Here is a 27,924-nt window from a genome sequence, read left to right on the forward strand (position 1 = left end):
TATGCTAAAGTAGGTGCCTAAGGCATGCTTTATGGAAGTGGCGGATATTAAAAATATTGGGACGAACCACCATGATAATATTGTTGGGAGAGTGGGAATTATTAAGACAAGCATGCTCTTGCATTTTATCTTCGGTATTTAATTTGACTGTTTGTTTTTGTGTTTTTAAAAAACATTTAAAAAATATTTTTCTTCAATATTTTTTAGTATTTTTAGATTATTTTAGTATACTGATATTAAAAATAAAAAATTTATTTTTAAATAAAAAATAACCATTACCATATCACTAACCACCCCTAAAAAGAAACCACAAACTTCTCGTCGCCCCGTGTATCACATTTCTAGGTCGAAGAAGATGATAAGAACATTGCCAATTAAGCTGATGTGTTAGTCCATGATATACACCACAAGTCACATAAGTATTCTCTAACTAGTCGTGTGTGCTTCTGTTCAAACTTGACGCATTGTAGTTCGAAGTGTTAACAAGGAGATTGGTCAATAATTTGATAATTAAGGATGGATTTACTAAAATTAACACTTCTGGAATTTTTTAATTTGGAATATTTTGTAGGTGGTCACACACTGATTTTATCAGTATTTATACACTGATTTTATTAATAAAAATTTTATTAACATACTCATATATAAAAATACTTGGTTGAAAAATTTATTGTGAATAATAAAATTATCGATGTATTTATAAATAAAAAAATATTAAACAATAAATTTACTCATATTAAAGTTTTTGTTTTGTTTGTATTTATTAATTTTTATTTTTATTTGTTAGGTTTATAGGAATGGTAAATTAACTAGGGTAGGAGTACTCCTAATACCATTTTATTAGAAAAGAGAAGGAAGATAAAGTTACTTTGTGATCTCACGGTGACTTCGTTTATTCTCCACTAGTATTTATTTATTTATTTATTTTTTCATTTGTATTTGATGGGATGTCCTTGTCGTTGAGGATATAATTGGAAGCACCAATCATATTTAAAAGCTATTTTATGCAACCTAATTCATCTTTAATTAATTAATCAGGACACAATCAAAGATCAAAATAACAATACTCAACCATCTAGGTAGTGGTCCAATAATAAAAATTTAAGATTAAGAGGTTTGCTCCCTCTGTTGTCTCAGGTTCGAGCCCTGTGGTTGCTCATATGATGGTCACTGGAGGCTTAAATGGTCATTAACTTCAGGGCCTGTGGGATTAGTCGAGGTGCACGCAAGCTAGTCCGGACATCCATATTAAACTAAAAAAAAAAATACTCGAATCAGCAAGCATTCTTGACCTAGTTTTCACTTGTATATATTTATCTTTTATGTAGAATCAGTGCTCTTTAATTCTGACTCATCAATATCTAAAATTCCAAATTTAATAAGAGCTCAATAAATTTATTTATTTTTAATATGACAATTTTATGGGTTTTATTTTCTTTGTTTTCTGATGATGATTCCTTGCATCGATCATCTAGACCAAATTAACTTTCCAGCTTCTAAAGATGGAGGGAGATTTTGGTAGTTTCCTCTGAGGCAACCCTCTCTGGATTAACAACTATATAAATCCACTAACTTCGTAGACTTGTAGTCCCGACAAAAGAAAAGTGGTCTTCTTTACCTTTTTATTTTGAATTTTATACTTAAAAGCTAAAGTTTCTAGTTAATTAATCGCTGTTCGGTTTATAATCTCCAAGTCTTCCACTCTAACTAGTGCTTAGTTTCAATTAACATAGAGAGGAAGCTGGTTTAGTTAAGCGTACTCTCCCTGAAGAGGATTGGAAAGACAAAGTTGCCTAACATGGGTCTCATGCTTCTCAAGAAGATTAGCCTTCTCTTCCTCCTTATTTCAGCATCATTTCTATCAACTTCCTTTGCAGGTGGCTGTGCTCCTTTTTCTGTCTCTTTGCTGCAGCTTTTGGTGCATATCCGTACGATCACACACTAAAAAAAAGGATGCAGTATAAATATGTAGACAAGATTCAATCAACTGTGCCTTCTGTAACCTACAGATATGTCTGTACACCAAGTGTCAAACTGCAATTATGCATGCTAGCTAGGGTAACATGCATGCAAACAAACACTCCAAGGGAATTTGATCGATTTAACTCTCTCTTTTTCTTATGTTGGGAATTTGTAACTTGTAGCAGGAAAATTAGTTTGCCATTAACACGCCTTCAAATTGCAGGTCGACGGTCCAAGTCTGTGAACAAGTTGGCGGAGGAAGTGGAGGTCAGTGCCGCCACTTACGAGGTTTGTAAATAGCTAGTAAACGGTCAAAAACAAAATTAAATCTCTAAAGTCTTTGAATTCTTTATAATTATGGAGCAAGCAATGAAAAATTATTAATTAACAAGGCTGGTAAGTTTCTTGGATTATAATCATGAGATTTTTCGTTGTCGCTGCTGTTGATGGTGCAAGATTTATCGATAACACGTACGAGCCTTGCCCTTTAACCATGGATCGATGTAATATAGCTCACATGCCCAGTTTATATCATGAAATATCATTGTTAGAATGTTAGCAGCTACGTTATGATTCTCATAACAAATCTCTCTTCTTTCATCAAGTTCTTTCCAATTAAAATTCATCTCACAATTATTGCCCATGGTAGGAGATATCAAGCAAGCCATCGCACAACAACGAAGCGACAACTATCCATGAAAGGCTTCTGAAAGCTAATACCAAAGACTATGGAAACTATAAACCAGCTCCAGCTCTTGTTAGGCCTCCTTTCAAGCTCATACCAAACTGATGGCTGGTTCCGTCATGCATGTTAAAGAGGTTGAGACAGTCCGAGCAGTAGTATATTTGAATAAATAAAGCAAAACGAAATCCAGACGTATGCGTATGTAAGTTGTGTTGTGTGTGTCCTAGACTAGTATATATATCCCCCATATATATATTCTATATATATATACACTAAGTTCTGTACCCTATAACAACGTTATATATGTATAAATAGCTTTATAATTGGATGAACGTATACGTACGTATCTACGAGTTGTTTTGCATGGTAAATTAACTTGATTATCTCTACATGTTGTTGCTTTGCTTTGCTAGAATTTATATTTTGAGAAATCTTAACTCTGGACATTAATCTAACTCCCATGTATAGCCTCAATTTATGAAGCTTAATCACTGGATTGATACTTCATTAGCTAGGACATATCACGGGCTTTCAGAAAATTCATGTGCTGTGTACGTAAAGTGCTTGAATGCCAATGTCGTGATGAACATAACATGAGGGTTTGATGAGGATGAAATATAACATGACCTTCCAACCAGCACATGAACAAACTCGTTTGGATATCTTTTATAATTTTTCTCGTCGAAAATCCATCTCTATTTAGAAAACTAGAGAAAAAAATATCAATTTGAAGATTTTGACACAATATATATGAATCTGTTACTTTTCTTGAAGAATATTTCTTTTTTCGTTATGCAACACGATGCTCGAAGAAACTAAGCTGAAGTGCATTTCTTCCAAATATAGGGAAAAAACTTACAGTAAAAAACCAATTAAGTTGCTCCAATCATTAGCCAATATTGGCAAATTTGTAGGAAAAGAAGAAGAAGAAGAAGAAGGGTTAATTAAGATTAATTAGATAATAATACTGTTTAGCTGGATAGAATACAAGTAATATCTAAAATAGTTAAATTTCCATGAGATTGTATATTATATTCATATACTGCACTCAATATATTCCCAGTTTTTGTCAAGCTTATTAGTGCTGCATCCATGATTCTATTTGATAAAAGGTAAGAAGATGAGCATGTATATATATGAACAAAATTACTAACCAAGATTTATTCAATATTAATACATAGCACATAATTTTATTTTTACCTCGTCCCATTAAATTTACAGTCTCTTGTTATACTAAACTCGAATCCTGTTGAAAAAAAATAAATCATTTTCTTATATTCTGCTTACAAATTAACTAATCAAGAAAAATACTTATTTTTTATATAAAGTTGGCATAAAGATATCCTTGTCTTAAAGAATATATATATATATATATATATATATATATATAAAATGAGATAGATTTATATATTATAAATCCATATATTTCTTTTAGAAAAACGAATTTATATTTTACAAAAAACTATAAAAAAGAAAATGAAGCAAGGAACAGTATTATAAATTGGAAAGATAAAGAAAAAAATGTTGAAGCTGGGCATCTAGGATTTACAGGATGATATGCAAGAACATTATAATATTTGGAGGTTTAAAATTGTACGTGGCAAGGCTGAATATGTCAGGGACACGTCATGTTTAAGAAAATATGTGTTCCATTTGTAAATATAGTTCTTTTTATTATTACTTTATTGGGCTGGGCTCATCAGCGCTGAGTCTGGGCCTCCGTGCCTGTCTGGTCTAGTTTTTAGCTTGATGCTATTTCGAGCCCATTTCTATATCCCATAATACACCCTCTTGGGCTTTGGTTTGTAACTACTGGACTAGTAAATTCATACACGTCTCCGCCCTAAACTTGTCGGATAACTGGTGGGAATTATGGGGTTGGAGAATTTATATTACATCTAAACTAGCATTTTTATGTGAACTATATATGGATTTTTCGCATTTATAATATATGATAAATATTTTCATATAGTAAAATGGATGTCCAGAATAATATCAATGTATAGGGTTAATAAAAAGGAAATATAAGAGAACGGGTGGTGTTAGATTTTGGTAATGCTGCAAGCTTTGGTCGTCATGCATGTCACCGGAATTTGCCCGGGGAGAAATCCCCCGTGAACATGATTCGATCTTCACCGGTCCATCAAAGTAATCAATGTTTCATGCTTTATGTTTTTCCTAAAATAAAATATTTGTTTGTTTTTGCGTTTTAATTTTTTAAAAAAATAATTTATTTTTTGCTTCAAATTATTTTTTTAATTTTTTTAAATTATTTTGATATATTGATATCAAAAATAATATTTTTTTAAAAAAACACTATTATTTTAATATATTTTTAAACAAAAAATATTTTAAAAAACAATCATTACAACATTTACAAGCACTCCCAAATAGCTCATGATCTAGGTACAAGAGAGTTGCAACCTAAACACTTTGGCAGAGGTGACTCACCTAATCCACCTTGATTTAGATTTTTAATATTAATTATGTGATTAATTTAGCGTCTCTAAGCACTACACTCCACCAGCTTGATAGAGACCTTGCCCAGAAGCTTGCTTGCATGCCCAGATTCTAAACCTAAGTGTTCAATAAAGTCGTTTCTATCCCTCTTGACTGGGCACGTTGGACAAATTTGGAGGGTATATTTGGTATCCCATTAACAAGCTTGTCGTTAAAAGTCCACTCGCTCTTGACTCTGTGCTAATAATAAGCAAAACCACATTATCAACCATAGTGTATAGCAACCTTCTGCCATTTACGTGCACAGCTCAAAATGTTAGACGGTTTGTTTGCTACGTTTCACCCTCCTTCTCTGACCACCAATTGAAAATCATTGCTGTGCCACAAAATTTCTTATTAACTGACATCACTAGCAGAGCAGAGACCAATGTGACGGAAGTATTTGAGAGTTTATTTAAGAATTTGGTAGAGCTAAATGTTGATTTTTAAAGTATTTTTAGTTTAGAAATATATTAAAATAAATTTTTAAAATTTATTTTTCATATCATATTCAAAAAAAAAATAAAAATTAATTTAAAAATAAAAAAATAAAAATTTTCAAAGATATAATTAGTTTACAGAATCTCAATCTCAACTTTAAAAATCTTGAGAAAATTAACTCAGGTGATCGAGGAATCCAAATTAAAGGCTAAAAGTTAATTTAATTTTGTGATTAAGTAGGAGGAAATGTAGAGGAAGGAGGGGAGGCTTTTTTCAAGAATCTTTGTTGAGATTTTAACCCCACCATTTGTACTTTCTTCTTGCAGCGTGAAAAGAATCGAATGCGTACTGCGCACTTCGCGTACTGCAGAAGGCATCACCTGCTTAGCTCTCTACCTGCCGTCTATTCCTCCATTTTCTTATACTAGGTGTATTTAATTTTTAATATATGTAATTTTACATATTATTTTTTTATTTTATTTTATTCAATAAATTTATTTATATTTCAATTTTTATTACAAATTAATTTCAATAAATAAATTCATCAAACATAACTAATTAAATGACTTTTTTCTCATGTTACCGCGATTATTATTTTATATATATATATAATTGTTTGTTGCCCCCTCTTTTTTCCTCGTATAATTAAAATAAAGTTAGTTTATTTAATTGATGGATTTAAAAAAAATAACATGGACTCGTGGAATAGCGTGTGCACCAATCCAAGTAATGTTTAGGAACGCTGTTGAAATCATATTTTTTAAAAAATTAAAATTTATTTTTATGTTGTCATATCTATTTAATGTGCTAATATAAAATATAATTTTTTAAAAATAAAAAAATTATTTTAATATATTTTAAAATAAAAAATATTTTGAACTCCATCCGTTAACCTACTCTAAACACCCCCATAAAATGTCATCTATTTACACTCTCTATTTACTGTAGCTTTTTTAATATGAATAAAGGCTCTTGATTTGATGGCGATGCCCATTCCTTTTATTATTTTATGACGATTTAGACTCAAATGTATACGTGGGATGTAATCAATTCTTATATATGCAACCAATGTGAATAAATTTATGAAGTTTTTTATTTATTTATTATTATTACCACTCAAGTAATTGAAAATACCATTTATTGTTTTGAAGACCATAGGTGTTGTCAATCATTCAAGTTATCGGTGTTGCTTTGAAGATAATTACATTGTAAGGAATTTATCTTGACGTACAAAAATAATGATTTATTTAATGAAATTATTATTTTCTCGAGAAAAAAATAAATATTTTCATCCCTCTCTTCCCGAAAAAACCTTTTGATTTCAAATCTCGTCTTCTTAATAATAAATATTAATAATCAAAGATTTTGTAATTCAGGAAATATTAATTTTTTCGTCAAGTCCAGAAATATTTTACCCTTTGATTTTCATTTAAAATTTTACCGCGAACAAGATGAAAAATAATTATACTAACACCGTCAAAATACAAACCGTCGAATCCCGTTAACAAATTCTAACGTCATCAACGTTAAACCCGTAAAAGACGACAACCCCCCGCCCCCCCCTCTCCTTGCAAGTAAAAGCACCAGCAGCCTCACTCTCTTCCTTTCATTTTCTCTTTCTAAAAACCGCTCCGCATCTCTCTCTCTGGAATCTATTTGTCGTTTTAAAACGCTGTCGTCTTTCCTCTGACCAAGGTAAGGATAGCCTCTCTCGATCAAGTCGGTTTCGGATTTTGAATTGTTCTTACAAATTTGACTGCTCAGTACAGCTTTTTTAAAATTATAATTAATATTTTGGTTTGTATTATTATTATTTGTGAATTTGGAGCGAGACTCCTTAGTTTACTAGTTAGTTAGGCGATTCAATTTCCGTGTTCTTTTTAATTTATTTAATTATTTTTTTCGAAAATCAGCTAGTGTGAACTGAATTATTGGTAATTAGTTCATTATTGACTACTATTTTAAAAACTAAACTTGACTTGGAATTTTCTTAATTGCTGCCTCTAGAATTTTCAACACCCATTAATTTTCTATTTGTTTTAGTAGTCTTTTATATGAATTTTTTATTTTTGTGTGTGTTGAAATGATTTTGGCTATGTGTTTTTGGTGATGGAAATGGATTTAAAAGCGCGGGTGGCGAGTTGAAACCCAATTTTTAATCACTGGATATTACTTTTGTCACTTGGGTTCTTGAGGTGCAACAACTTTGCGGTTAAATTTAGCTTTAGATCATCAAAGTGTGCTCTCTGTGAAAGATTAGAGGAGTTTGGTTGTTGTTGAACATTTTCTTTTGTTTTTTCAGTTATGCGCATGTGGTTGTATTTCCAGAGAGCTAGATGTGAAATTACTAGTGATTAATATTGGTGCTCTATTTTTTTTGCCTGTTTTAATTGCAGAGGAAGAATTGGACCTGGGTTTTGCCCGTTGAGAGTGATGGTAGTGAAATTTGAGTTGCCGTTGTTTGGACGTTGGAGCACGTGATTGAAGATTTTGGGTTCGTGTTAGAATCTGGAGACACCCTTTGTTTGTGTTTGAGCATGGGAGGTGCCTGTTGTGTTGCTGCTAGAGATAAAAATATAGTAAGTGGACCAGGTGGTGACATCTTGCATAGAAATATTCGTTATTCACCATCTTGGAGCTTTAGATGGGATAATCGAGGGCGAGTAGCAGGGGAAGATGCTTCGATAAGTTGGTTTTCTGGTGGAATTAGCAGGAATTATGGATCAGATATTAAACATGAATCAACCTATGCATCTGAGGATGGAAGCCCAACGGAGAGTTTCCAGAGACGTACATGGCAGAAATCCCCAACATCTGAAGGAACTGCTGCTCGTGTGAGGACTCCTACTTCAGGTAAACTTCTGGTACATGGGGTTCTTCACATTAATATTCGTTTGATCTATTTCACATGATCTTTCAGTTCATTCTGAAATTTCCCTCTCTATTTAAGATACTGTTGCAATTAGTTTTATATTGCATATCGATGCATGGATTGCAAAGCAGAAGCAATGCCCTTGTGATTGATTATATTTACTATTTAGAAGAGATCGAACTATTTCAGTTTCTTATAGTTATAGATGATGAGGATGAAGAATTCATTTGATTTGGTGATGGAACCTTATTAGTTATTACAATAAATGAGAAGCAAAACTCAAGATGAAATATACTCCAATATTACCAGTGGCAAGGAACGATAAATACCCAAAGCAGGACTCATGCAGTGCTCAGGGTTTTGGAAAATTATGCAAAGATTAGCAATCGCACGCTCTAAAATAAGCTCAATGCCTGGTTATGATATTATGGAAATGAGATTCCGAGACAATTATACCCTTCAACTTTTCTGTATGAAGTGTAATCTCAGGTTTTGATCTTGCAACCTCTTGGTTGCAAACTCAATACTGAAGACACCTTGATTAATTTAGCAATAATGGTAAAATTTACAGCATACGAGGGTCTTCTCTATATGCTAATTTCTGACAATATGATCCGGCATCACATGCTCACCCTGCACTTGGGAAAGAATTTCCATGTTAGAGAAACCTGTTTCTGACTGGTTTGACAATTCAGGTTGCAAAGGCTAAACATTGTGGTTTCAAGAGAGAGAGTCTGCACGTGATAATCTTATCGCGGTTCTGGAGTAGAAATTTAAGATGTAAAGGGCAGAGAGTCCTTACATGCTAGAAAGTTTTTGTTTGACATTTTGGAGGTTGCATATATAAAATGAACGTCTGCCATGAGATAGAGTGATACTATCATGCAAAAAGTAAAAAATAAAAATAGAAGGCTTCAAATAGTACGAGTGCGAAGCTAAAAAGAGAACGGAGTAATGGGGATATAGTTTCTGTCTGCAACTCTTGAATAACCGCATAATTGAAAGCCACCGGGTCCTAATTCTGTTAAAAAAAACCTTGAAATGATCATGTGATTTAGTTTCATGATTAATTAACAAGATCAATCGCTGGGTGAGACTAATAGGGCCCTCACTTTTTGGTCTTCTTTAATAAATCCACTAGAGATTATAAAGCAATATTATCAGATCCTATGGCTAGAATTTGAACTTATTTTCTTTGCTTTTTTACTCCATCTTTTTCCCTTGATAAGTTGTATATGAACGTGTATTCCTCCGCCAGTAATAGAGCTTGTGTGTTAGTGATGATGACGGTGGTGAATAAGATGTCTTCTCATTACACATTCAATTTGCAGCATGTTTTTCATGATTGTAGATATTAATCTGCAATTACTGCACTGTGAAGGTAGAGGTTATTTTCTTCACTTTGTGCGTAAGAAAGGTTTAGACGCCGTGGGGGAATTGTGAAGTGCACTTTCCTATCTAGAAACTTTTCAGATGAGTTTTGCAGAATTATTCATCCTGTCTTCATTCATTTTTTCAACCCATTTTTCAAAAAGAAATCCTAAATTTCATATTTGTGGTTTTTATGTTGATATTCTTTGTGGTGTATTATGATTTTTTTCTTCTGTCTTAAGCCAAGTTGTTGTTCTGAATGTGTACTCTCTTTTTCGTTGGTAGGCATGCTTCATGGTTGAAGATGGACTTTCTTCAACCAGGTTTGCAGAAAATATTTACATAAATAGACTGTCTACTTACAGGCTTGTTTGTTCTCTGTCTATGGTTAAATTGATCTCATATCTCATAAAGGGTGTATGATACCATGGGATGCTTAGCTCAAAAGGGAAATGTTGAATGCATATCTGAGAAAAACAGTTCTTTTGCTATTATTGCATATCACCACAGGAGTTTTACTTTGTCATGGAGTGACCTTGAGGATCTGCTTAAAGAACAAATTTTCTGTGCTATTTCTTGTCCTGACCTTTCTTCTTCATTCTTACCTTTTCTTTATCCATTTTTATCTGTTTGTTTTCTTGTTTTTTCTACAAGAAGCCATGTTCTATATCCTCACAGTACGGGGACTTTCTTTTTGCTTCTTATGTGTCTTTAAATATCTTCTGTAAGATGTAGCCCAGAATAATGACTAATCTTTTTAAATGGGAGAATAATGGCTGTAATCATGACTAGAGCTTGATTTGTTGTTTCTATACATTTCTATGGACAACTTGAATCTTCCACATACTGCATGGTTCCTGCTTGTTCTTTTTTTGGCAATTTGTACTCCTAGTTTCAAGTATGATACGGGAATGAAACATAAGATACAGTTCGTCCTTACATTAAGATTCTTACTAACTGAACATTTGATAAAATCCTCCTAATTAAACTATTCACGGTGCGGGTTTTTGACCTCTCATGAGCTCACATGTACCGCCTCCTAATAAATCCATTCATTGTGCGGGTTTTGACCTCACATGAGCTGACATGCACTGCATCTGAGATCATTTACACTTATTGCAGATCAATCCATCTCGAGGAATATCTCAATGGACACGAGTTTGGAACAGGTAGAGTTTTTCTTTTCATGGAAGGAACATCCACGTTTGCTCTATGATTGACTTCATCTGTTCTCCTTCATATGACTTGCTTGCCAAATCTGTTCATTTTACAGGTGGAGGAGTCAACAGAATCCACTGCAGTTCTGAAACTATCTCCTGCAAAATCCTCGCTTTCATTGCCCTCATCCTCATCCTCATCAACATCTCCACTTCCATCCCAAGGTCACTTACATCCTGCCAGCTCAACACCAAGGTGGCTCCAGCATTCTTCTAGAAATCAACTAACAAAGCCAGTATCTGATGCGCTAATCCCTGGATTGAAGTCATCAAAGAGCATCCCAGTTTCTGATGAGAGGCCTCCTATTCCTTCATGGAGCAATGGATCAACTCGGGGATGCCATGGTGAGTCTTCAGATGGTTGGTCTATGCATGCATTTTCTGAGCTCACGGCCACTTCCAATAGAGAAAGGTGGTCTTTTGATAACGAGTGCTTGGGCTTTAATCATAAGAAGACAAGATCCAGCGGTCGAAACTCATCTTTTCCTTCGGTTGATCTTCAAACATGTGGGATCTGCTTGAAGCTATTGACTGAAAAATCTTTGTGGAGCAGCCAGAAGCTTATTGCTAGTAATGAGCTCTCCGTTGTTGCTGTCTTAACTTGTGGTCATGCTTATCATGCTGAGTGTTTGGAAGCTTTGACACCTGAAATTAATAAGTATGATCCTGCATGCCCATTTTGTACCTTGGGAGAGAAGCAGGCCTTTCAGCTGTCTCAAAAAGCTTTAAAAACAGAAACCGATTTGAAGGCTAGAAACAAGAAACTGAGGAGCAGAGTAGTTGATGGTGATCTTGATGGTGATTCTATCATGTTTGATCGCTTAAAAGGTGGTGGACAGGAAGGAAAGGGTCCCGAGATGGGCTCAAGTGCCAGCATGAAAAGCTCCTTGGCGAAGCCTTTCTTGAGGAAACATTTTTCATTTGGATCCAAAGGGAGTAGATCCTCCACGGAGACTCACTCAACTAGAAAGAAAGGGTTCTTCTGGACAAAATCTTTGAGGGGATGAGGTTCTTCTCAGCTGTGAAGTGGTGAGTACTTCCATCTCATGTATATATTGCTATTGTTCATACAAATCACTCAAAATTGTCATTGCAAGAACCTTGTTTCTTCCGAACTTTAGTGCTTGAAAGCATGATGTGTTTAGCTAGATGTATTTGTGAATATATAGATTGAATGGAAACTTTCTAAAATAAGCAAAAGCTGCTTTTTTTATATGGGTACAATAATCATCAATGCTTGAAACTCAACAGGACTTCAACTTTCATGGGTGTACAGATTTCAGTGCTGACCTTCTCTGCGTTGTCAAAAAAAAAAAAAAAAAAGGATTGTGGGGGCCGCGGGACATCTTCCTTAAAGAATTCGGTTTGGAACTGCTCCATCAGCGGACACATTTTTTAAACTGTCTCCCAGGATTACCTTGTGGAGTTATACTGTAAAGACGTAAAGGAATTTATAGAAGTCTTATAAATCATGAAAATATTAGTAGAATGAATATGTATCACAAGATTAGTGATTGTATTGGTATTTTGTACAGATTAATTTGTTTCTTGCTTGGAACACAGCTCATGAATTGATTCAAATTAATGATTTATGTATGGACCCATACAAGAATAAGTCAACATCATTCCTTGTGGGATTTGGTACTGTGTTGTGGTCTTCTCATTAGATGGTGAAAGTATGCGACTTGTCTTCTGGTTTCTGTTTTAGAATGCTTCAAATGTCCTTGAAGATTAATTAAGAGTGATGATATTTATTTTGAAGTATCCATTCATGTTTTTCGAATTATAAGAATTTACCTGAATGATACCAATTATCGATGGATATTATTCGGGATATTTCGGAACGTATTTATGATCAACATGAAAGATCATGTCAATCCTGAAACCTTTATACCCAGACGAGTGACACGTCTCCTGTCTTGGCTACCGTGGCAAAACCCCTTCATGTCTGTTCTGCACCAGCACCAGGTGTAGAAAGCTGGTTACATGCATGAACCATGTCTGTTCTCCACCGCCATTTTATTTTCCTTTTATTCGGCCAGCCTAGCTAGCTTAAACTCTATCCTTCACTATCGATATCGAATCTTATCTTACTGTCGCTGTTTTTTAACTTCCTGTTTTTTGGTTAGAAATGATAGCTGCTACAATAGTGGATGAGCTGGGTAATCCAATTCAACTCACAGATGAACATGGCAACCCAGTTAAATTAACAGATGAACATGGTAACCCCGTGCACATCGCTGGCGTAGCCACCACCAAACAACCTCCAACGCTTGGCGATATAATAAGTACTGATACGGTGCCTGGTACCGGACATTTGTCTAGTACTGCCAGGAGTGAAGATGCAATGAAGGGTGGCCTTCGTGAGACGGGTCATCATGGCGAGGTTGCTGGTGATCAGGGGGGACATAAGAAAGAGGAGCATGACGAGACTTCATCTACTTCAAGCTCTGGCTCGGTGAGATATATTCGGTTAAAATTAACTATGTAATTAGGACACGTACGGAATACTGATTATTACACATTGATCACCAGTCAATTAATCCTTATTTTGAATGAATCGAGATTTTTTAAAAATTTATTATGGAAAGCTCATGGGATGTAGTGATGATGAGGTGTGAACAATGGCAGATTCTTTAAAAAACGTTGTGAAGCTAACGTCTTTTGTGTACGCAAGGGACTTTTTATCGTTAACTGTCTCCTGACATTGCAGTCTGAGGACGATGGGCAAGGAGGGAGAAGGAAGAAGAAGAAGGGACTGAAGCAGAAAATAAAGGAGAAATTAACTGGCGGGAAGCACAAGGAAGAGCATGGACATACTGTTGACGTGCACACCACTACCACAGGTCCGGCTGGAGAACAGTACCAGGAACAGGAGAAGAAAAGTGTGATCGAAAAAATCAAGGGAAAATTGCCTGGCCACCATAGCCATCATTAAAGCAGCCTGCATGTTAGGATGGTCCAGTGTTTTATGGTGTTAATTTGTTGTTTGTGTGGAGGACAGGGATGGTTGAACTGTGTGGATTAGCTGGTGTGGTTATGAGCTATGTAATAATTTGCCTAGGCTACATGTGTATTAAGCATGTAATCATGCTTTAGGTTGCATAATAACAGTGTTAAAATCCCAGTTTGTCCAAGAAAAGTCTCAGATATTCGTATAGACTAGCATGCAAAATATAAGAAAACTACACCATTACCCGTTACCCGCTGCAGGACGCGACCAATTAGCCAGTCTGGACTGGTAGGGTCTTTCCTGGGACCTTTGTTCTTATAAGAATGGGCTTGGTCCCTTTTAAATTGAACCAATTTATACTTCTGTTTCTTAGGGTACGAAAGGCCCAAGAACACAAAATTACGTACTTACGTAGTACACAACATAGGGATTGATTGCTACATACAATCAGACCAAAGTAGGGTCCAAAGTCCCGCGGGAGCTAATTGAAACTGGATCGATCCTTGATCCATGTCTGCCCCTGTTTCGGCTAGCCTTTGCTCGCTCACCGTTTTTCCGATGCATATTATCATGAAAATAGCCGGTATCCTCCTCCTCCTCCTGACACGAGTTTGTTGGCAGCATTCTCCTAAAGGGGAGTTCTCTTTGTCTGCTATCCACTTAGGTGATTCGCAGTCTAATACTTCTCCATGTTCAGTCCTTGTCCGCGGCATGACAATGGACGAGTGTTGGCATGGCGATAGAGGTCAGTTCAAGCGGAGGACACATCTTTCATCCCCGTGTCCGTGGAACTTTTATATTCATTGACGTACATTTTAAATCTTTATATTTCCCATCTACAACGTTTTTTATTTTCATCCGGAAAAAAAAAACACCCTATAATTTATAATCTAAATAAAAAATACAGATAGAATATATGTAAAAGTGATTGATGATAGTATGAAGAACTATATAAGTTGCAAAATAAAGAGTTGACACTCTATGTATAACAATCCCTCTATCATAAATAGGAATTAAGAAGTTTATCACCGGTGGTTCATGTACATTACTGATAGAAGTCGGACAATTAAACAACTTATGATTTGAGACAATCCAACCTTTAAAGAATTATTCAAAGCTGAAAAATATCATATATTCAGGTAACAAATTCCTAAATAATTCTAAATTTATCCATCAAAATCCTAAGAATTTTCAAATATTATTTTAAATTTATTGTTTTCAATATAGAAACCACTTATGGTCTATCTTTCTCGATTAATGATGTAGTCATTAATCAACATGAGCTATTATCTGATATAATTGCTCACGAAACAGGCTACAAAATTCTTTATCGTCTCGGTCTTTTCTTCCATGCAAATTAATGAGCGTTGAATTCCCTAAAAAGTCTGATTCCAATTAAAAACCTTCAATTCTTTCATTACACACACAAACATACGGGCTATGTTCGGGGCTGAAGTATTGGCTTTGTCTGGTTTACAACTACCTCGAAAAAAAACAAATGAAAAAAAAAAAACGCAGAAAGTCAAAACTAAGACCATGCTTTGTTGCATAATCCATCCCTGCTCCGAAAGTTGAAAGTTTGACTTGTTGATGCCGCTAAGAGCGTGTTTTCAGGGTGTTTGCGCTGCGGTTTTGATTTGTTTTTTTTTGTATTTTATTATTATTTTAATATACTATGTTAAAAATATTATTTCTAAACATACTGGACGCTATCATTAGACATTATTTTCCATATATTATTACAGTATAAAAATACAATTATTTAATTTCAAATTCAAATTAATAAACTACCATTCAACTAACCATGCACATGCACATATCACAGACAAAATCTGAATAGATTTTTGCATACCATAATACTTAGATCAAAATTTATATTGTTTTCTTAACAAGAAGATCAAAATTAAATCTGATTTTCCACCAACTCAGTAAGATACTATTTTTTATATGAATCCGGTGGATGGAAAGTATCACAAAGCTTCAATGGCTAGATCGCCAACTAGGTAGATCACTAGTTAAGGCGTGACTTTTGGTCATTAAATAGTCGCTCTCATCCGGAGCCGCCCCTTTACACGCTCACTAGCCCATTGAATTAAATTAAACAATCCAAGATCCTCTCCACTTGCCCTCACGTCTCGTGTTCGATTCCCCCCCCACGCTCTCTCCATATCACTTTCTATCTGTAGCTAGTTGCTTAACATAACTAATCCATAAATACTACTTAACACTAACAAAAACATTTCAACTTCTTTTGAACACTGTTTCTTTGTCTCGTCCTTCTTCAAAAACCCAAATAATGGCTTCTCTTCAACACTCACAAGCGATAAAGGTAATTAAAACTGTCTAATTCTTTCAAACCCGCTTTTAATTTTTGCTTACTGTTAATGGGTTCTCTTTGTTTTAGTCAATTGAAATGTAGTTTTTAAGGGTTTTGTGTTTTTTTTTTTAGGGTGCGAAAGTGCTTATGGTTGGAGCAGGTGGGATTGGTTGTGAGTTACTTAAGACTCTTGCTCTTTCTGGCTTTCAAGATATTCATATTGTGAGTATATCTTTATTTTTGTTCTTTTTAAATTTTTGCGGGGAGTTTCTTAGGGATCAGTTTTGGTTGTTTTTCAAGCCAGGTTCTAGTTTTCTAGGGTTTGAATGGACTAAGTACCTGTTACTAGTCTTCATTTTTGTGTTTTGGGGTTATGATATGATTTTATTTTTGTCAATTGGAGTTCCTTTTTGAAGGGTTTAGAGCGCGGTTAGGGTTTGACAAAAAGGGTTTTTTTTTTTTTTTTTGAATTTCAGTGTGTATCTGTTTGAACTTGTATTGATTTAAAAAATCTAGGAGGGAATCAACTTGTGGAATTATTTATTATTCCGAAACATATGAAAATACACATGCCTGAATATGAATCATTACTGGTTAAGAAAGTAGTGGTTTTTATGTCATGAGACTGAGAATATTATTGACCTGGTTAATTATAAGGTTGCAAATGCTTTCCAAGTAATGAGTAGTTGGTGGTAATAGAATGCAGCAGCTGTGATAAGAGTGAACATAGCATTGATGGATATAAATGAAGCGGTGGTTGCAGTAGTTGTCTGGGGCTTTGGAAGTGAAGGGTTTGGCTCAATGGTTGCAAGGTGTTTTTCATGTGCGAGATGGTGGAGATGATAAGGAATGTAGGTACAAGGTGTTGGGATTGTTTTTATGTTTGGTGTTCTTTGTTCTTAGGAGCGAAACATGGTGGTGACTGGGTGCTTATGGTGAAAGGTTGTCTAAGGAGGTGGTGATGGTATGAACTAAAGGCTGCCCTTGTGAAGCTGTAGTGGTGGTTGGTGAGATAAGGGGCACCCAAGAAGATATGCTGCCCTTATTTGTTAGGTATGTCATGATCATCAACAAACTAGCTTTTGTAATGGGAAACTGCTGAAAAGCAAGGGGATGGGTTGCCCTACCAGGAAGTTGCAACTTTAGCTGAAACTTACATATTGGGTTTTTTTGGCTAGGCATTTATTGTTTCACAAAATGGTTAAAAAATCTTAATCAAATTAATGGCGTACCAAATTAAGGAGATAGTGTAGTTTGAGGCAAAGACATGTTGGATTTGAACTTTCATTTTATTGGGCATTTGCATAGAGAGTTCATGTTAAGGCCCTCATCTTTATGCAGCACTCCTTTATACATTTGCTTGCATTTGTCTGCAGATTGACATGGACACTATAGAAGTAAGCAACCTTAATAGACAATTTCTGTTCCGTCAATCACATGTTGGACAGTCTAAAGCAAAGGCAAGTGTTTTTATGAACGTTTTTTCATTGTTATTGAATTAATTGGGTAATGATCAATTTCATGTCTTATCTTATTTCACACCAATGTTTCAACCAGGTCGCTCGTGATGCCGTGCTAAGATTTAGGCCTCACATAAGCATTACCCCTTACCATGCCAATGTGAAGGATTCTAACTTCAATGTCGACTTCTTCAAGCAATTTAATGTTGTTCTGAATGGACTTGATAACTTGGATGCAAGGCGACATGTGAACCGCCTTTGCTTGGCTGCTGAAGTTCCTTTGGTTGAAAGTGGAACTACTGGGTTCCTAGGACAGGTAATATCTTGTTGTGTATAATTGCTCCTTCCAAGATCAAAAGGAATGGAAAAGTCTGTTTTGTCAATAGTTTGTTTTCATTTGTTGCTGGTTTGAAAATGAACTGTATGGATTATTTGTTGTTGCTGGTTTGAAAATGAACTGTATGGATTATTTGTTGTTTACGCATATTTTGTCTTTTAAAGTCTGATGATCAACAACTTGAATTTTCCACCAGTTTTTGGGCCTCCTTGTTTTTTTAAATGAATGAACAGTTATTTTGGCAACTGAAAATATTGATCTACTTGTGTTGATTTATTTCATGTTTTTAAATTGCATATTTTGTATCTCTCTCATTCTCGCTGCCTGCTAGTTGTCTCTGTCTGGAAGTTGACATTCCTATACTGTTTGTTTGAATGTTTTTGAGAGACATCATGTTTTTTTTTCTTCATAATTTCTTGGTGGCAGGTTACAGTGCATGTGAAGGGAAAAACAGAGTGCTATGAGTGTCAGCCTAAACCTGCCCCAAAGACATATCCTGTCTGCACAATTACTAGTACTCCATCAAAGGTGAATGATTAATGTTTTTTTTTTGTGGTTTTTATTAGCAAACTTGATTTCACTTCTTCTTGGGGATGAGGTGTTCTTTCTTGTTTGTGAAGATCAGTGTTTTTGTTAACAGATGGAATTTCTTGGTCAGCAATATTTTATTTGAATTAAAACTTTACTCTGCCAGAAATTAGGTTGTTGCTTGGTCAGAAAATCATTAATAACGATAACCATGATGGCTCTTGATGTAATAATCAAGATGGAACTTCTGTGTTTTTGATTTTCAATTTCATTGTTTGAAACTGCAGTTTGTTCACTGTATTGTTTGGGCAAAGGAACTGCTTTTTGCAAAATTATTTGGAGACAAGAACCAGGTAAATGATTTAAATGTGCGCTCTAATGATGCTTGTAGCTCATCTGAAAACACAAACGATGTATTTGAATGGAGAGATGATGAAGACTTCGAGCAATATGGAAGAAGAATATATGATCATGTTTTCGGCTATAACATTGAACTAGCTTTGTCTGATGAAGAGACATGGAAAAAACGCAATAAGCCAAGGCCCATATATAGTAGGGATGTCCTGCCTGACAAAATGACCCAACAGAATGGAAATGTTGATAAAACTGATGATCTTTCTTCAGCATCTGCCATGGCATCTTTAGGCCTAAAGAATCCACAGGATATATGGTGCCTAGTGGAAAATACAAGAGTTTTTCTTGAGGCTTTGAAGCTATTTTTTACGAACAGAAAAAAGGTTTGTTGATCTCTTGTTTTTGAAGAAGCGGTTGATGAAATCCTTCAACTGTTGGATGATCTTCTTTTTATTCTTTTTTTTTTACCTTGGCAGGAGATTGGGAACCTGAGTTTTGACAAAGATGATCAGTTAGCTGTGGAATTTGTTACTGCAGCTGCAAATATTCGGGCTGCTTCATTTAACATTCCTTCACACAGCCTTTTTGAAGCTAAAGGTATTGCTGGGAATATTGTACATGCTGTTGCAACAACAAATGCTATTGTAGCTGGTTTAATTGTCATTGAAGCAATCAAGGTGTTGAAAAAGGATACTGACTGTTACAGGTGTGGCTCAATTTTCTCTAAGGTTTTTTCTAGTATCTGAATACTTGATTTGGGAGCTTTGCTTTTTATTAATGGTTGAAAGATCAGTTTGAGGCTGACCCTTTTCTTGTTTCCAGATTAATGAGGTTAAGGAAAAGTTTAAGGCTGACCATCACATGTTTTTTTGTCTTGAATAAACTTTGTTTTCTTTATGTTCCTTGTTTTTCAGAGAAAAGCTAATGAGGTATTATTTCTGAAAATAAGGACATGACTCTGAAATGTTAATAGTTATGGTGTCAGAGCTGGTTTGTTCTAATCATATGAAACATCCATGCAGGATGACATATTGTCTCGAACATCCATCTAAAAAAATGCTTCTTATGCCAGTGGAACCCTTTGAGCCAAACAAGTCCTGCTTTGTTTGTTCTTCTCAGGTATATCTAATTTTCTTTTTTTCATTGGATTGCCCTTGCGTGTTTTTCCAAGCCACGAATGCATTCTGCTCACATTTGATATGGTGGGGAACAGACACCTCTGTCACTGGAGATTAATACTCATCGTTCAAAGTTGCGGGATTTTGTTGAAAAGATAGTAAAAGCCAAGCTTGGTATGAACTCCCCCCTGATTATGTGTGGCTTAGCCCTTCTTTATGAGGTTGGCGATGATCTTGAAGAAGACATGATAGCAAATTATACAGCAAACCTTGAAAAGGTATTCCTTGCTTTGTTTCTGGAAATGGTATGGCTTAAGTTCAAATTAATATGGTTTTCTATATCAATTTTTCCCCTCTCTTTTCCATTAGGTACTATCTGAGCTTCCTTCTCCAGTCACTGGTGGGAAAATGCTCACAGTAGAGGATCTTCAACAGGAGTTCACATGCAATATCTATATTAAGCATAGGTTTGTCTTTACTTTAATGATGCTGTTCTTTGAACCATTTTGAGTTCGTACCAGGAGATTTTTTTTTATCCAATGATTCTTCCTCCCCCTCCTCCTCCGCCTCTTGTTTTTTTTTTGCAAAGATTAGTCTCAGTTTAGTTTAATGGTAGTAAACACAATACTTCCTGGAATCTCAGTTTAATTAGATAATTGATGGATATTTGGTTTTCCTTTTGATTTGAGTGTCAATGGGTAACTGTATGATGTGCTCAAATGCTCTGATATTGGATGGGCTGCTTAATATTTGCCATATTCTTGAATCTCACAGAGAAGAATTTGATGAGGAGAAAGAACCTGATGGAATGGTTCTTTCAGGATGGACACAAGCTCCTCCTGAGAAGAAGGATGATAAAACATCTATTGGAAATGGTGCAAGTACATCAAAGTCATTGCCAACAGAGCCTATGGATGCCCAGAAAGATATCAAGGTGAAAGAAATTTCAGATGGCACTGCTAGTCCAGGAAAGAAGAGAAAACTGCCTGAGTTTTCTGAGGGCTGCACTCTGGATCAGTCAAATGAGGCTGATGAAACTAGGAATGACAAGAAAATCCAAAAGCTTGATGATGACGATGATGATGACCTTGTCATGCTTGATCATTGGGGTAAGGACACAAGCAAGAAGCAAAGATTGCAGTAGTTTTTAGCTGTTACTCCAACTTGATTGAGTAGGGCTTCTTACATCCTAATTGTGTATCAGTAGGGAGAAATGGTGATTCTTTTGGTGCTCATAGTTGTTATTACTAGGTTGCGATCTATTAGTATTTTGCTCGAGTACATGCTATTAACTGTTATTCTCCATTTCCCTTTTCTGGTTTATGTCTCTAGCTACAATGTGCATTCTCATAGCTAGATTAACAGAGTGGAATTTGTAACAAGCAAGTACCAGAATTCGTTGAAAATAGACATGTGAAATCTGCAAGATTTTTGTTTCAGTATGTTGGATTCAACTTTGAGGAATGGAAGTTTGGGACAGAATTCTTCAAATTGTCTTATTTTCTGTTTGTGCTTGTTTGGATGATTGTAGATTGTTAATGCAGGTTGCTTTGCTAGCGTTCTAACAGTTGAGGGCTTCAAGCAAGATTCAAAATTGCATTAAAATGATCAGCGATATTAATGTCCTCACTTTTAATTGATGGCATGCACTTCATTATGTTTTTGATTTTTTTTTATATATTTTTAGATTGTTTTGATTTTATATTATGATATAAAAAATAAATTAAAAAAATATTATTTTAATATATTAAAAATTTACTCTTTAATAGACACTTAATCTATTGTTAAATCAAATCTAAGAAGAGATGATTCCATGGGCACTAATATTTTGGCATTCTCAAGATCACATGGTACTCGTTTAGATATGAACTACAAAATTTTATTATCATTTACAAATGCTTGTGAAGATTTCCTCCTGTACACAATGCGGCAAAGCGTCAAAATAATAATAAAAGAAAAGCGCAGAAGGAAGCCAAAAAGCTTATTTGGCTGTTTTCACACGCCAACACAGGGTGAGAAGCACTGGGTGGAGCTAGATACTCGTCGACATGGATATGGAGGAACGTGCAAGCCATTCCTATCTGAATATTTTTGCCTTTTCTTGGGATCAGGGCGTTCTGGTTTCTTTAGATCTTCAAGACAACGAACATCAGCTATGCATGTAAATGACCTTGCTTTCCCCGAGTAATACCTTGACAACCCCCCCCTCCTGTTCAAAAAACAATTCCCCACAACATAAGAAATATATCAAGTTGCGAAACCAAAGTTGAGAAAGATGAAAGAAAATGTATCCTTACTTTTGCGGAAGATTGGCCCTGAGTGCATCCATGTCAAAAGGCACTTGTTCTGTCTGGTTCTCCATTTTGAGAGAGAGAGAGAGAGAGAGAGCTCTGGCTGCGAGAGATGCGTTGTTTCTGAGTGGTAACTTTGGCTTTTTATATGAGAAACAGTTGGGAGATACAAGAGCCATGTGATATATAGTAAATGGAGATAAGAGCTCGCACGTCATGGATAGGATAACAAGTCTCTATAACAACAATAGGGTTCGATATTTGTGGGTTGCCTCGCATCCTCTGAAACAAAAAGATGCACCGAATTGGTTTTTGGTTTCGGAAATATTGTTTAATCACACAACCACACCCTTATCTACACTTGCTCTCGTTCATTCAATATGGCACTTTTCTTTCTTGAGGCATCTCACTTTCTAGCCCCACCTTAATTTTTTGTCACATCAGCCACTTGACTCACTTGTCCTGGAATGGTATATTCTATCTACCTTGAACTGGTTTCTGAAACCATCAAGAAGTCAGGAAAAATTTATCAATCCTCACTAATTAAATTTCCATTTTTTTGTGCTAGTGCTAATAACGTGAGACTTCCTGCCCAGATCTATCAATCGTTATTACGTGAATATTTATTTTTGTGTTACAATTTGATTTTTAAATCGTTCTTCATCTTAAAAAACATTAAATTGATGGTGTTTTTAAATGATTTTAATGTACTAATATAAAAACAATAAATAAATATATATTTTAGTGTATTTATAACTGAAAAATATTTTAAAAAAATATATTGCATCATAATACCACGGTACTACTAGATTGCTCTAATATCCACAAAAATCCCCATGTTGACATGAATACCGGCTACAATTTTCTTTAACTTCAAATCTGTCATGTTAGAATTGGAAGGGAGGCCACAAGAAATAAATTTCTCGTGAAATGAAAATTTCATCAGTTGGGATATGGAAGGTCAAAGGGTGCTCCAAGGATACTCTAATTATCAAAACCAAAAATTAAATTTGGACCTCGTAGTAATCGGTTCACAAAGCCAAAGGCAAAGCTAGAAATTAATCCCACATTAATTGTCTTTTTTTTTTAACATCGACAAGAACCATTTTCAAGCATCTGCAGAAAAGTCTTTTACAACAAGATTTCTGAGCTCAGGTGGGGGTTTCACATCAGACCCAGCTGATTTTGCCAACCAGTCAGGCACCTTATCTGCTAACCTGAAATTATAGTTTACACTCAGTAGATTTCTAATATCAATGACAATTGGCTTAAACTCCCAACTTATACATTAACTTTGATCTAGAAAGCATCTTGTTTATGGATTCTGAACTGTGTACTGGATTGGTGCTGCAGCTTGCTTAGACTTCTTCATAACACCATGGAGATTTTTCTTCCTAGCTTTCTGCTGATATCTTTTATTTCATGGATAGCTAGGTTTCGGACCTTTTAAGGTGACCTTTATGTTATAAATGAATCAAGATTGTCTGCCATTTCGTGGACACGATTTCTGAAGCTATAGTTCAAACAACAGGAACAATGATATGTTGTTTAAGAAGCAGGATAGTTAACGGTTCAGTTTAGACTATTTATACCTACTATGAGGGTACTTGTATTAAAAATTGTCCATTCACAGAACTGAGAGATCAAATCTGTACAAAGCTAATTCTTAAGCAAAATTTTCAGCAACAAGTTTCCGAGCTATTATACTTTTTGCCTCGAATGGAAGCTTGGCTACAACCTTTAAGTTGTTCTACAGTTTCTCTTGGACTAAATGCTCTAACCAGGAACCGCCTTGTGTTTTCTGGCAAACATAGATTCAAGCAAGGATATAAACTCAGCCAGAAGCGATTCTTGAAAATCCACTACAGATTCTGCCGAGACAGTTAGTCCAAAATTCCCATCATGTCATATAGTAGGGGTTGAAGGATGTAGGCATAATACTACTGCAGGTATACATCTATCAATACCAGTACATTAATCAGTTCATTTTTCTTACAGCTTGTATAAACTCAGACTCAAATACTACACACAGGAAAGAAGATAAATAGAGTCTCTAGATAGGAAACTTGCAACATACATCATGACATGCTATTATAAGAGTGATGCTAGCCCATCAAGTTCTCATTCTGAAGCAAGAGCAAAAGCCACCATTGATGCTCCGAAGTTTAAGATATTCCATGAGATGCTCAAACTCTTCTGTTCTTGGTGACTGATCGATTCCAACACGGAATTTATACAATTTACCTGCCGTTTAGCCCAGAAAATTGAGCAAACATTGCAGTTCCTGAATGTTCATCAATGACCTGAACTTCAGCAGGGCTTTTGTTGTCTTCTGCGACAGAGGTGGAAATAGCACCAGGAGTAGCTACAACAGCAGGGGAGTCAGCTACAGCGGCTGCTATTTTACTTTCATCCTCATCTTTACCCTTAGAGAAAGATTCTTGGAGCTGCAAAGCATACTCCAAGTTCCACAGCACATCTCCCATAGTTGGCCTGTCAACACCATGCTCAGCCAAGCACTTCTCTGCAGCCTCAGCATACTTCTTCAATGATTCAGGATTGATGGTACCGACAAGAAGAGGGTCGATGATCTTTTCAATCAACCCCTTCCTCTTCCATTGCATCGCCCATTCAGCCAAGTTAACTTGCTCTCTTGGAAGTTGAGGGTTAAGGGCGGGCCTCGCACACAATACTTCAAGCAGCACCACGCCAAACGAGTATACGTCAGATTTATCAGTCAGTTGCTGCCTCCTGAAGTACTCAGGGTCCAAGTACCCAAAGCTTCCCTTCACTGCAGTACTTACATGACCCTGCCCCATAGGTGCATCTTTGGACAGCCCAAAATCAGCAACCTTGGCAACAAAGGAATCATCGAGCAAAATGTTTGTGGTCTTCACATCACGGTGAATGATACCTTGTGCAGTTCCCGTATGCAAGTAGTGCAGTCCGCGAGCAGCTCCAATAGAGATCTCCAGCCTTTTCTTCCATGACAATGGAGGCAAATTCTTTCCATAGAGGTGGTCCCTGTAAGGTCCATTGGACATGTATTCATAAACCAGGATCATTTCATCGTTCTCGTCGCAGTAGCCAATCAATGACACCAAATGCCTATGCCTGAGCTTTGACAACATCTGAATTTCTGTCTGGAACTCTGTGATTCCCTGTTCAGATTGTGGGTTACCTCTTTTGACAGCAACTTTGGTGCCATCATCAATCGTTCCAAGATAGACATTGCCAAAACCACCAACACCAATTATTGCACTTGAATCGAAGTTATTGGTAGCCTCCTGCAACTCTGACAAAGAGAAAAACCGACCTAGACCAAGAGTTGACGAGTAAAAGTTGGTCTTGTGAGATCCCATTGAGGTTTTGCTTGTCATGAAGCTATGGTCACCAGCATGGACTGGAAGCAACCAAGAAGAAAAGCTATTCCTCTTTTGCCAATCTTGGGGTCTCTTGTGCCACTTCAACACCATTGCACCAAGGCCTATAAATGCACCAAACATCAACCCGAACCCTACGTAAGTAACTACCTTGTGTTTCTCAAGCACCTCACCATCAACCCCGAACACTCCATCCAAACTGTTAACTTTACTGCTCATTTTGAAAACCTCCAAGCCATTCAGAATAGCATTTCTCGTACCAGTTTCGTCATCCATCGGACCAACCTCGACTGCGAGTCCATTAGACATCAAGGAAGCATCCACCACAATGTCTTTGAAATACGGGACTGCCAATTCGTCTTCGATGGATGACAAATCCAAACCAGAAATAGCCTTTTTGCCATTAAGATAGACATTAAAGTAGAGATCATTGAGGGTTTTACTCACAATGTCACAAAAATGCAGCCGAACTACGTAGCTGAATGTTGCATCAGCCACAAAATTCCATGTTATGTTGAAATTTTGAATCCTTGTTTCTGAATCAGCCATTTGCTTAGCAGATGCATAAACTGTTGCTGGCGCAATAAGTGGTGAGGTTCCTGGACCGTATTTGATGGAGGAAGTAGGGACAGATGCACTTTTTGCCAAGGCTTCGTGCTTAAGGTATGGCTTATCAGGTACCCATCTCCTCGAAAGTGTGTCGTTTTCTGAGGTAATCAAAGGCCCCCCCATGTTAAGCCTGTACACTACTTCGTATCCAAAGTCGTTCAAACCAGCAAAATCGTTAACTGGGAAAAGGTTGGTGGCTTGATCAGATATCAAAATGTCAGGAGCTGAAACAACCTCAATGGCATTGATGAAAGCAGCCGAATTCTTCAGAGGTTTAAATTGGATGGAAAAGTTTGGATCGGTCATATTAATTAGATACTCCTTCAGTACAGCTTCAGTATTGTTATTTATATTGAAGTTGTGCAGGAGGGCATACTTATCTGTGTTGACAGAGAATGTTGCAGTTCGCAGATCGAATTCCGTGTTTTTGATTGGAAAGAAATGCAGGCGCACCCAATGCCATCCTGCACTCTTCAATGTAAATGCGTAAGTGGCATCCTCTTTGAAAATCCTCGCAGACAGATATATAGGAGAAGGAACGTCTGCCGATGGAACAGATACTAAGATATCTTGCTTGGTTTGCAAGTATCCTTGGGCCTCATGGTCGGTCTTGAAGAGTCTTCCATCAGGAACAGAAGCCAGGCTCCTGGCTCCACAGCTGATGAGAAACTCATCAGCTGGCTTGAAGGTAACGCCACCCGCGGATACAATGCTGGGCCAAGAAAGCAAGGGTAAGAGGAGAACAAGGAGGATAGCCATAGGTGTCGACAATAAGGAAGGTAGAAAAAGATTATTTTTTGATGCTTTTAATCTCTTTTTTTCCATCTCCATCCCTCCTGTGGGTGAGGGTGGGATGGTTAGAGTTAGACAGAAAGAAGGATATCAAAAAGGAAGGTTTTCAATCCCCCTGTTATGGGGTTGGTTAACTTCATTTCTTCTTCTTTTTCTTGATTATAAGTGGAGGGGAAGAATTGACAGGTGAGATGGCCTTTGCTTTGCCAATATTGGGGCAATGTTTATGGTGAGGAGATTTTTGTATTGCAAAAATTAGTTGGTTTTACCTCCTATTTTTGTAACACAATGATCATAAATAGCTAATCTTATCTGAAATGGTCAAACTCCATTCTTGCCTCTCTTCCTCTCTACATTTCAAAATTTTTATACAATTCTGTTTTGGAAACCATAGGTTTAATTCTGCTGGTACTGCCTTCAGACACCAGTAACTTGCAACTTAGCAGGTCCACTCGAGTCAATTATTTTTTTTATCACAACGATGTTGATTCATTCTTTTTTTAAAAAAAAGAAATCCCTTTTAGACTAGTTTGGCTGGGAGCGAGAGATCGAGATAAGCAATGAAACTCACTTGGGGCACGTCCTCAGCGGACTGTGCGGTAATGAATTGCCATAGCAAGATCTTAGAAAGATGGCAAAAGGAAGGCACGTCCTCAGCGGACTGTGCGGTAATGAATTGCCATAGCAAGATCTTAGAAAGATGGCAAAAGGAATCCAATTAAAACCAATCGGAAG

General features: G+C 36.2%; 5 protein-coding genes and 1 long non-coding RNA gene across 15 annotated transcripts; 4 read left to right on the forward strand and 2 right to left on the reverse strand.

The window, feature by feature from the left end:
* The first annotated feature begins 1,602 nt into the window (after positions 1-1,602).
* Positions 1,603-3,018, forward strand: LOC7464012 (protein CASPARIAN STRIP INTEGRITY FACTOR 1). Of its 2 annotated transcripts, none has more exons than XM_002313743.4 (3): positions 1,603-1,877; positions 2,186-2,250; positions 2,612-3,018. In XM_002313743.4, exons 1-3 carry the CDS (start codon positions 1,799-1,801, stop codon positions 2,750-2,752), a joined length of 285 nt encoding a protein of 94 aa, XP_002313779.1. In that variant the 5' UTR covers positions 1,603-1,798; the 3' UTR covers positions 2,753-3,018. The 2 variants fall into 2 exon arrangements, with proteins under 2 accessions (XP_002313779.1, XP_024464219.1); XM_024608451.2 differs by having other exon boundaries at positions 1,617-1,877; positions 2,186-2,229.
* Positions 3,019-7,146: 4,128 nt separating this feature from the next.
* Positions 7,147-12,694, forward strand: LOC7464011 (uncharacterized). Of its 5 annotated transcripts, none has more exons than XM_002313742.4 (5): positions 7,147-7,282; positions 7,984-8,440; positions 10,953-10,999; positions 11,104-12,076; positions 12,299-12,694. In XM_002313742.4, the coding sequence occupies exons 2-4, from the start codon at positions 8,125-8,127 to the stop codon at positions 12,052-12,054; spliced, it is 1,314 nt and encodes a 437-aa protein (XP_002313778.2). In that variant the 5' UTR covers positions 7,147-7,282; positions 7,984-8,124; the 3' UTR covers positions 12,055-12,076; positions 12,299-12,694. The 5 variants fall into 5 exon arrangements, with proteins under 5 accessions (XP_002313778.2, XP_024464486.2, XP_024464484.2 ...); XM_024608718.2 differs by having other exon boundaries at positions 7,159-7,282; positions 12,324-12,694; XM_024608716.2 differs by lacking the exon at positions 7,147-7,282 and adding an exon at positions 7,618-7,782.
* A 116-nt stretch (positions 12,695-12,810) lies between these two features.
* On the forward strand, positions 12,811-14,189 carry LOC7464010 (embryogenic cell protein 40). Of its 2 annotated transcripts, XM_024608719.2 has the most exons (3): positions 12,811-13,046; positions 13,177-13,505; positions 13,761-14,189. In XM_024608719.2, the coding sequence occupies exons 2-3, from the start codon at positions 13,179-13,181 to the stop codon at positions 13,983-13,985; spliced, it is 552 nt and encodes a 183-aa protein (XP_024464487.1). In that variant the 5' UTR covers positions 12,811-13,046; positions 13,177-13,178; the 3' UTR covers positions 13,986-14,189. The 2 variants fall into 2 exon arrangements, with proteins under 2 accessions (XP_024464487.1, XP_002313777.1); XM_002313741.4 differs by having other exon boundaries at positions 12,811-13,505.
* Positions 14,190-16,146: 1,957 nt separating this feature from the next.
* On the forward strand, positions 16,147-21,605 carry LOC7456359 (SUMO-activating enzyme subunit 2). Of its 4 annotated transcripts, none has more exons than XM_024608931.2 (12): positions 16,147-16,329; positions 16,450-16,539; positions 17,694-17,777; positions 17,875-18,093; positions 18,541-18,642; positions 18,930-19,379; positions 19,473-19,702; positions 19,911-19,925; positions 20,019-20,115; positions 20,210-20,392; positions 20,484-20,581; positions 20,889-21,605. In XM_024608931.2, exons 1-12 carry the CDS (start codon positions 16,297-16,299, stop codon positions 21,256-21,258), a joined length of 1,971 nt encoding a protein of 656 aa, XP_024464699.1. In that variant the 5' UTR covers positions 16,147-16,296; the 3' UTR covers positions 21,259-21,605. The 4 variants fall into 4 exon arrangements, with proteins under 4 accessions (XP_024464699.1, XP_024464700.1, XP_024464701.1 ...); XM_024608933.2 differs by lacking the exon at positions 16,147-16,329 and adding an exon at positions 17,017-17,370 and having other exon boundaries at positions 16,451-16,539; XM_024608932.2 differs by lacking the exon at positions 19,911-19,925 and having other exon boundaries at positions 16,152-16,329.
* Positions 21,606-21,971: 366 nt separating this feature from the next.
* Positions 21,972-22,784, reverse strand: LOC7456358 (uncharacterized). Its single transcript, XR_002983710.2, has 2 exons — positions 22,412-22,784; positions 21,972-22,323 (listed from the first exon to the last, which is right to left on the reverse strand). It is a non-coding gene; the product is annotated as an uncharacterized LOC7456358 (long non-coding RNA).
* Positions 22,785-24,288: 1,504 nt separating this feature from the next.
* LOC7464009 (probable receptor-like protein kinase At4g39110) lies at positions 24,289-27,412 on the reverse strand. The gene has a single exon (XM_024608840.2). The coding sequence runs from the start codon at positions 27,226-27,228 to the stop codon at positions 24,646-24,648; it is 2,583 nt and encodes an 860-aa protein (XP_024464608.2). The 5' UTR covers positions 27,229-27,412; the 3' UTR covers positions 24,289-24,645.
* Positions 27,413-27,924: the final 512 nt, after the last annotated feature.

This window comes from Populus trichocarpa, chromosome 9 (genome assembly GCF_000002775.5).
Source record: "Populus trichocarpa isolate Nisqually-1 chromosome 9, P.trichocarpa_v4.1, whole genome shotgun sequence".
Taxonomy (NCBI): Eukaryota; Viridiplantae; Streptophyta; class Magnoliopsida; order Malpighiales; family Salicaceae; genus Populus; species Populus trichocarpa.